This window comes from Anabrus simplex, chromosome 1 (assembly GCF_040414725.1).
Source record: "Anabrus simplex isolate iqAnaSimp1 chromosome 1, ASM4041472v1, whole genome shotgun sequence".
In the NCBI taxonomy this organism is placed as follows: Eukaryota; Metazoa; Arthropoda; class Insecta; order Orthoptera; family Tettigoniidae; genus Anabrus; species Anabrus simplex.
Window position 1 is genome coordinate 896,843,398 of NC_090265.1, and position 10,261 is coordinate 896,853,658.

The window sequence follows — 10,261 nt, forward strand, 5'->3', positions numbered from 1 at the left end:
TTTCCTTGAATAGGCCCCGGCAAGACCAACTACAATATCTCAGATGGTAATATCAAAACCAAAATCATAGGGGGATCAGTAGCCGACTGTTCAAAGTTAGGGAGACAACTAAATAACTTTATTTCGATGCGAAAGCTTCGCATTTTAGATTACTTTCCTCCAGGAACTCCAAAATTAATGTCAAAAATGAAATGAAATGGCGTATGGCTTTTAGTGCTGGGAGTGTCCGAGGACACGTTCGGCTCGCCAGGTGCAGGTCTTTTTTATTTGACTCCCGTAGGCGACCTGCGCGTCGTAATGAGGATGAAATTATGATGAAGACGACACATACACCCAGCCCCCGTGCCAGCGAATTAACCAATGATGGTTAAAATTCCTGACCCTGCCGGGAATCGAACCCGGGACCCCTGTGACCAAAGGCCAGCACGCTAACCATTTAGCAATGGAGCCGGACATGTCAAAAATATGTACGTGCTCAATGAAGAAGAAAAGGATTACGAACGAATGCATTAGTTACGTTAATGCATTACCTTAGCATCGTTTAAACACACCGAGCTCGATAGCTGCAATCGCTTAAGTGAGGCCAGTATCCAGTATTCGGGAGATAGTAGGTTCGAACCCCACTGTCGGCATCCCTGAAGATGGTTTTCCGTCGTTTCCCATTTTCACACCGGGCAAATGCTGGGGCTGTACCTTAATTAAGGCCACGGTCGCTTCCTTCCAACTCCTAGCTCTTCCCTGTCCCATCGTCGCCATAAGACCTATCCGTGTCGGTGCGACGTACAGCAACTAGTAAAAAGAAAAAAAAAACATAACACAACTCTGATATAACAAAACATGCAAGTAAATAAATATGACATGAAATAGATAAATTTTATCTAACAACCAGCTGGTTCCACTTAATATAATTAGTAATAAAGGCTGGCTGATAGCGTTCCTTTTATTAAGGTACACGATGGTGGTAAATCTGACGATATCCATTAATGTAATCCTAACTGAGCAGTTACAGAAATATCAGTACAGAATTGCTATGGTAGAAAATGCAAAGTAAGTTTATGTGAGCATATAGGCTTGGCACATGTCTGTTGATCCACTGTTTAGATAATACATTCAGAAATTTGACAGTGCCCTCAGAAATAACAGTACACTTATGATGCAAAATCTCTTATGCCACAATGACGTTATGAGTCTTATGACAAATGCTCATGGCTAAAGCAACTTTCTGCCTCTCGATAGGTGTGGGATACAAGAAGTCAGATGGAAAGCAATCTTTAATAGTATTCTTACGAACCTATTCTATCAAAGATATACATGATAAGATAGTCATGATAGTTCGTTGTATTAACTGATAAGCTCCTGAATACGTGTAAGAAATTGCAGCAGCCCCTATCAGAGGCTCTGACGGATACTGTACACTAAACTGAAACTAATAACTCCAATATCATACCAAAGCAAAGGTTACTTTCCTGTGTTGTTGTTTGAGTCATCAGTCCATAGACTGGTATGATGCAGCTCTCCATGCCACTCTATCCTGTGCTAACCTTTTCATTTCTATGTAACTATTGCATCCTACATCTGCTCTAATCTGCTCTACCTTGGTCTACCCCTACCGTTCTTGCCACCTACACTTCCTTCAAAAACCAACCGAACAAGTCGTGGGTGTCTTAAAATGTGTCCTAACATTCTATCTCTTCTTTTCGTCAAATTTAGTCAAATCGATCTCCTCTCACCAATTCGATTCAGTATCTCTTCATTCGTGATTCGATCTATCCATCTAACCTTCAGCATTCTTCTGTAACACCACATTTCAAAAGCTTCTATTCTCTTTCTTTCTGAGCTAGTTATCGTCCATGTTTCACTTCCACACAATGCCACGCTCCACACGAAAGTCTTCAAAAACATCTTTCTAATTCCGATATCAATGTTTGAAGTGAGCAAATTTCTTTTCTTAAGAAAGCTCTTCCTTGCTTGTGCTAGTCTGCATTTTATGTCCTCCTTACTTCTGCCATCGTTAGTTATTTTACTACCCAAGTAACAATATTCATCTACTTTCTTTAAGACTTCATTTCCTAATCTAATATTTCCTACATCACCTGCCTTCGTTCGACTGCACTCCATTACTTTTGTTTTGGACTTATTTATTTTCATCTTGTACTCCTTACCCAAGACTTCATCCATACCATTCAGCAACTTCTCGAGATCTTCTGCAGTCTCAGATAAAATAACAATATCATCGGCAAATCTCAAGGTTTTGATTTCCTCTCCTTGGACTGTGATTCCCTTTCCAAATTTCTCTTTGATTTCCTTTACTGCCTGTTCTATGTAAACATTGAAAAGGAGAGGGGACAAACTGCAGCCTTGCCTCACTCCTTTCTGGATTGCTGCTTCTTTTTCAAAGCCCTCGATTCTTATCACTGCAGACTGATTTTTATACAGTTTGTCACCACTTTCTGTTGGAAAGAGATATTTCCTAACCACAAATCTTAGTTCGATACGTTAAACAGTTTGGCCTTTCACTTAATTTTCCCGGTGTATATTCCTTACCTGTTTCTCCCTTAAAGCTTTATATTCAGGGAATTTAAACATTGAAGTATCTGTAACAGTATAATTTAATATACAACCTAATACGCAGCACGAACGACCCATTTTGGAAAATGCTACAGCCGTTGCAGCACAACAATAGACTCGATGATGCACAGTTATTTACACCTCATAACACTGCACAATATGAATTACTCATTAAAGATTGCGTATATATTTTATACTTCAATAATGCGGTTGAAATAGTACTTCGTATCCTCTAAACACAATATAAACATAACCATGAGCGAATCACACATCCTTTACGACCACCACGAATTCCACCATTTTCCCGCCAATCGATAGTAGCATTAAGGCCTGAGATATTGTAGTCGGTCTTGACCCAGATAGAGTGGTGGTGGTAGTGGTGGTGCTTACTGTTTACGGTGGCAATAACTTACGTTTGGGTGAAATAATCGATTTTCACATTTCTTGTATTTTGGATACTAAACACATTGAAATATCACTGAAAGTTATTTTGAAAAAAAATGTCCATGATTAGTCGAGATAAGGCCATACGGGCGTGGCATGCATCTTGTTTGACAGTTCAGCATGGCGCTTCAGTTCCTATTCGTCGTTTACCTACAACTGTAATCTCTGAGTGAGAATGTAGTTCATGTTCATTCCTTCAGATGGCAGAGCAATGCAGTTCGTGTACTGATAATATCTTTGAAGAGTTTTTATTCTTTGGTAGCGGTACATATCTGCACGGCAAGACACAGAATTCAAACGAGGCCCTGAATGAATTCTGTAATCTGGAAAAGATGCCCCAGAACAAAATTTGTGGGAAATTAAACTCTGACTGCAGCTATCCTGGATGGAGTTGCAGCCTTCAATGATGGATATGTATCATCAAACAAAATCTTGGAAGAAGGAAGACTAGTCAGTAAACTGTATATATCGTTGTAAATAATCACAACATACCCTTAAAATGAATATCACAATTTTGAATTTCCTTAATATCAAGAAGCAAGACAAGGCAATTAGTTGCATACAACCACTGCAGCAAAACGCTTCATCTATATGTCCCATAGGAAAATTCACAGCATATAGGTATACATTTACTGTAGAATACCCTAGGAAAGGTACGGCAAACCTTTACTGACTAGCGTGTCAAGATCTTGTTTATTACCTTGTTTATTACCTTTTACTTTGTAGTGTGACATTTTGCAAACATCACTGAAAATTAAATTTCAAAAACAGGTAAATTTTAAGAATAAGTTGTATTTTTTTTAACCTAATAGAATTTGTACAAAACTATGGCCATACGATGAATTGTGACGTACTTTTTATTTTATTTTTACAAGTTGCTTTACGTCGCACCGACACAGATAGGTCTTTTGGTGACGATGGGATAGGAAAGGGCTATGAGTGGGAAGGAAGCAGCCATGGCCTTAATTAAGGTACAGCCCCAGCATTTGCCTGGTGTGAAAATGGGGAAATTACAGAAAACTATCTTCAGGGCTGCCGACATTGAGGTTCGAACTCACTATCTCTCGAATGACCGCAGCTGCCGAGCTCGGTACTTCTTTATTTAAATGTAATGTTAAAATATGCTACGTTGCTAGAATTTCGATCTATTTATTACACGGTAAGAACATTAAAATAAATGAGTATGTTATGCGGTGTGCTACTGAAGTCGTGCTAGCGTGTCACATAGCACGCATGTTATAGGTTCACCATCTCTGACCTCAGGAAATATGTCAATTGGATGCCGTTATGCATCAGTAGACTAAGCGCCATTTGGCGAAAATTGAGATTTTAGCGCCATCTTGTAGAGGAAGGCTTGAACTATTTATAAAAAATTCCCCACTGCATTACAAGAGGCCGTTAGTTGTTAGTAAACAGAAAATCTAAGCGACAAAGTGGGAATCAGTAAAAATGTATATTGCATCAGTAGACTATGCGACGTTCCAGTTTGCATCATTAGACCAAGCGCCACATTCCTCACATTGCGCGCGGATGACAGCGAGGGAGCTCGCGTTTTCGATAGTGCTGACATTTTTACGTGGTGATACATTGAGTGGTTTATCAAGTGACGGAGTTCAGCGATGTATCAAGTACTTCCAAAAGTAAGGAGAAGGACAACGCTACTAATGCAGCTTGCTAAGAAGGTTGCGTCTGAGAATCATTCTCTAGAATTTGATGGTGAATCTCAGGAGGTAAATCTGAATAAGTCAAGACAGGGACGACCACGGGAAAGTAGAGTTCCCTTTCACCAGTCATTAATAGCTTTGTGGCCAAAAGGAAAACCTATCTCTGAAGCCAAACTAAGAAACTTTGGTTCGCTGTTGCTCCTAATACCTGCAGATGCCAAACAATTTTACCAGAATCTTCAAGCAGATTCTGACATCGTGGATGACGTAGATGGATTTAATGGAGATCTTGATTTCGAGATTGAATGAACTGAGAGCAACAATCTTATTACCTGTCCAGTGATTTGAGTGTATTTATGGGAGAAAATATCTTTAATCACATTTTCTGTCTCAAGCAGAACAAAACTTACCCATAGGCTTAAAAATATCACGTCAATACTGTACTCTCAGAATATCGTGAAGGAAAATCCATTCAAAAATTGTATAGACTACAATGGCTCATGTCTTACCATTTGTATTTGACTCAGATAAGTTGACATTCCTCAAATCAGTAAGTCGTTATAGCAAAGACTTTAGAGAATAACTTCCCTTCTAGAATTTCTCCAGCCGGGCTGAGTGGCTCAGACGGTTGAGGCGCTGGCTTTCTGACCCCAACTTGGCAGGTTCGCTCCTGGCTCAGTCCGGTGGTATTTGAAGGTGCTCAAATACGTCAGCCTCGTGTCGGTAGATTTACTGGCACGTAAAAGAACTCCTGCGGGACTAAATTCCGGCACTTCGGCGTCTCCGAAAACAGTAAAAGTAGTTAGTGGGTCGTAAAGCAAATAACATTATTAGAACTTCTCTCTCTAAAACTTGAATAATGTACCGGAGTTGTGGCGCGGCTCGTGGTGGATCAATCACTTAGCAGGCCTTTTCAGACAGTAGGAGATTCGGTTTTTAATCATGGCTGCCGCCACGTTATATTTTTTGAAGTTTTACTCAGTAGATACTCAAAAGTTGGGGGTTATTGGTGTAGCATCGTGATACATTATTCGCACTTGAGAAAAACTTTAAATTGCATCAGTAGACTAAGCGCCATTTCTTCAATAAAATCTATGTAATGCGAGTATAAAGATGTTGAAATTTGGTGAGAAGGTACAATCTATTATCCTACAACACCAGTAATACCATATTTAGCAAAATTATGTTCGCTCGAATTTACACTTAGAACCAAATTTAAACGCGATTATCTCGCAACCAACTTTTGGCGCTTGGTCTAGTGATGCATAACGGCATCCAATTGTAAAATATCTGACAAGAAGATGAGCTCATTATCTGTAAATATTACATGTAACAATATTTCAGTTAATATACTGCAATTAACACCATATAAAAGCTTATATTAACTGTAATCAGATCGATCATCCTAGATAGAAGAAACACACAATAAGTGGAAATATCAAATAGAATGTAAGAAGCCCCAATTCAATTGTAAACCAACAAGAAAATTGTAAATTGTTAAGAAAACATTGTAAAAAGAAAAATATTGTAAAAATTTCAAAACAACAATAAAGTACGCTGCCAGAGCCAAAACCCCCCTCCCCCCATCTCCTTCACCATGCCAAACCACCGTTACCCAACGCCTTACTCCACCCAACCTTAAAATTCGCCGAATCTCCTGGCCAGAGAGAAGGCGTTACGTTCTAGGTGGCCAACCCGGGAATGAAAACCTTTCCTTCTCCTTGTCCATGGACTGCAACCAGGTTCGTGGTGTTGTGCCACTCTAGAAAGCCTTGGGCCCGGTTTATTCAGTCTCAGATAAAAGGACACTAATGCACTCTTCGTTAACACAGAGTTAATAATTTAGCAACATGTAAAGATTCATGCGTTTTTTCAAACATTTCCTGGGAACTGTTAGCTAGCACGGTGTTAACTCTGACAAGAGTCATGATTAGTGACAATCTAGAAGGCAGTGGCAGAACTATGCAGTTTTCGAGCGCGCACCGATGCGCTTTTTTTTTAAATACAGCTGTAAACCAAGGCTCGCGAACTCAACGTTTATTCGAATTTTTCTTCTTGACCGTGAGTTTTCTCTTGCTCTATGGACAAGTATGAAAAAAGCCGAGAGAAAATGCGTGGTTTAAGTTTCTCTTCTTTTGGAAATTATTTCCAAGTACACTAGTGTCCAAAAGTTAAGCATAAGTTACGAGTAAGCAGGGCAACAGGAAATAAACCGCAAATCGCACGACATAAGCACCTACCAACCTTACGTGTTTGCTCTGTATAGGAAAGGAGTGTTCCCTGCTTTGACTAGCGGCGTAACCGCAAGGTAAACGTAGACAGTGCCTACACCCCATGTTCCCTCAGTCGTGTTTGCCCTGTTGTAGTGTGCGGAGTATAGCCTCGTGGTGAACGTGACAACATAATGGCACAACGACGCCATTTGAACCCCGTTTTGCAGGGTAGAATACTCGGCCGCCTGGAAGCAGGCCAGACACAGACCGAAGTCGCCGTATCCTTGAATGTGCCACAAAGTGTCATTTCCAGGCTTTGGAGATGATTTCGAGACACAGGAGATGTTAGCCGTAGGCCAGTACCAGGTCGACCAAGGGTAACCACCCCACAACAGGACCGATATCTGGCCTTAACCACCCGACGAAATCGGAGTGCACCTGCAAGACAATTGTCGGCGGAGCTTGCAGCCGTCTCAGGGGTTGCCGTTTCCCGGCAAACTGTGTACCGGAGGCTCAGAACAGCAGGGCTGCTTGCCCGACGTCCAGCGGTGTGCGTCCCGCTCACTCCAGCACAGAGACGGGCCCGTTTACTGTGGAGCCGTCAACATCGAAACTGGACCATGAATGAATGGAGGCAAGTGCTCTTCACAGATGAATCCCGCTTCAGTTTGCAGAACGATTCCCGTCGCACATTAATCTGAGAACCGGGTAGCCGATACAACCACAGGAACATCGTGGAACGGGACCAATATAGTGGTGGTGGCGTCGTAGTGTGGAGCAGCATCATGTTGAATGGCCGTACGGTCCTGCACATCTTCATGGGTGGTCCGAGGAACACTGTTAACGCTCGGAGATACAGGGATGAGGTTCTGAGACCACATGCTGGACTCTTCAGAGGTGCGGTTGGTGCATATTTCACCTTAATGAACGATAATGCCCGACTGCACCGCGCTGCTCTGTTGGATGAATTTATGGCTGGGGAAGACATTCATCGCATCGAATGGCTAGGGAGGTCTGCGGATCTGAATCCTATAGAACATGCCTGGGATACTTTGGGGAGGCGAATTGCATTCTGTCAGCCTCCACCAAGGACCCTCTAAGACCTTCGAATTGTCATTTCGGAGGAATGGGATCGACTGCCACAAGTGCTCTTAGACCATCTGATGGAGAGCATGCCACGTGGCTGAGAAGCATGTGAGGCCGTTAGGGGTAACCATACACCCTATTAACAGCATATTTTGTTGTGGAAGACATTGCCCAGTTTTGCTAGTTATTGTCAAAGGTGTACCTTAGCTATCAGAACCTTTCTGACACTTTTTCTTGGACAAGTTGTGTGACATATGGTGTGTGATTCAGCTTCCATTTGTTCAGCAATTCGTCTGGCATTCCTATCAGGTGGTATGGCCTCGTTTAGTGATTATGGACACTAGTGTATATACCTATTATAGAAGGTTGGCAAATTAATGGATCCATGCTCAAACAAAAAGTGACGCTTGGAAGAAAATTTGTGGTGAATTCAATGTGCATAATGTCGTTAGCCAAAGTACGATAAAGCATCTGAAACAACTGTAGGAAAATCATCTCTTCTGTTTCTAACACTTTCTGGGAAAGACATGTTATATGCCAAATATTCAAGGTACAGAAGTTCTGCATATAATACACGTGCCATATTTTTAGCTAACAGTGAATTTGACTGCTTGAACCTGGGCAGTCAAGTTAACTAAGAGTTTAACAGATTGCTAGTCTTAAACAATGTTGATTAAATGCTAATTTGTTTGAGTTCACTGTTAAATTGTTTTAACATGCATTTAAATGTTAACTGAGGTTGAATAAACCGGGCCTTGATTTGTTGCGGGTGAAACACTGTGAAATTCAGGAAAATATGACAACCAAGAGAAAAACAAAACATGTGAGACAGCAAAGTAAGACGAAGTTAGATAATAAGTAGCAAAAAAAACCGGGCAGAATTATGGTTATGGACTGTTTCTATTTCCTACACTGAACTGGTACTGACATTATGTAGACATTTTCTAAATTGCCATTTCCCACAAATTTCATTTTCGTAGATTAAGGTACATTCATTTCAGAAACTACTGCTTCAGTGTACATGGAATTTTCAGAATATGTTTATAGGTTGATTTGCATTAATTTTACGAACAATAGTTGTTGTAAATTTTAAACTTGATTTAAAAATGATTTTGGTAATTTCGATATTATAAAAAATTCTAGAACGAAATTGTGAAACACTACAGCAAAAATTCTCCGTTGAAATATACCTTATAGACTCTTCTCTGTGTGCGCCACATGTCAAAATTCTCATTCCAATGTTTCTTATCTTAACTATTATGGTTTATGACAGATATTTGTAATGTTGGTAACAGTGAAACATGTTTTACTTTAGGACTTAAAATACTAAATCAAGTACAATGAACTTACAGTATATCTATGGGTATAAATGTTCATTACAATTGAATAAGTGGCTCTGACCAAAAGTTAAAATGCGATTTTCTCCCATTCAAACGTTAGTGCCACCTTAAGATGAAGTATAACTGGGCAACCATCCTCTATTAAGACTAATCACAGGGGAACCAATGGAAGCGGTCCGACACTTCGAAAAATGAAGATCGGCCGGAGAAAGACAAGGACCACGAAGGGCGTGAAATTGAAGGACTCCCTGTGATTCGCAAACCTAGTACCGTTGGGGTCGGAAAAGAACAGGAATTGACCAAGTTAAGTCGGATCGGATAGATGAAAGTGAGGAGCGAGGCACAAATGAGTGGAAGCAAATAGGCACAGGCAGACAAGATACCGTACACAACGAGTTTCTACTTTTGCATGGATAAATTCTATGCCTGGCACCCCCTGGCCAACCGCAGCAACAGAAGCTATAAAAACGCACTCTACGAGACCCGGATAATCTTTGCAGTCTGGGTTTACGACTCGTTAGCGCACCAGACTTTTAAAAAATTCAGCTGCATGATCGTGTGTGTTGTTAGGGGGTATAATTAGCGTCACTGATGTAACTCCATTTCTATTGGGTTCTTATCCCACTGTGACACATCGACTCTTAGTTTGCTTAGGGTTTCCACGTTGCATATGGAATTCACAGGTAATTTGTAGTATTAGATGGCAGGTTTCTTTATCAACATTGTATTCAAAGGTTGTTCTCAGCTTTCTTGGCAATTCTTCAGAAATATTTTCTTACCTGAAAGTCAGGGTTGATTGGTTGATGATATTGGTGAAAATATTGTAAGGATGAGAAGCAAACAAACAATCTCTCATGTCGCAGAGAACACGCTATCTTATCTTTACTTACATTACTGATTACGTTACGTATGAATAATCATTCCAATTTCATCATTGCCTTCGTCA

General features: G+C 40.6%; 1 protein-coding gene across 1 annotated transcript in view; it reads right to left on the reverse strand.

The window, feature by feature from the left end:
• LOC136857719 (uncharacterized) overlaps nt 1–7,770 on the reverse strand; it is a 47,485-nt gene extending 39,715 nt beyond the window's left edge. Inside the window, exon 1 of the mRNA XM_068225063.1 lies at nt 7,595–7,770. Within this exon, the coding sequence (XP_068081164.1) occupies nt 7,595–7,770 (176 nt within the window). The remainder of the gene's footprint in view (nt 1–7,594) is intronic.
• Between the last annotated feature and the right edge of the window lie 2,491 nt (nt 7,771–10,261).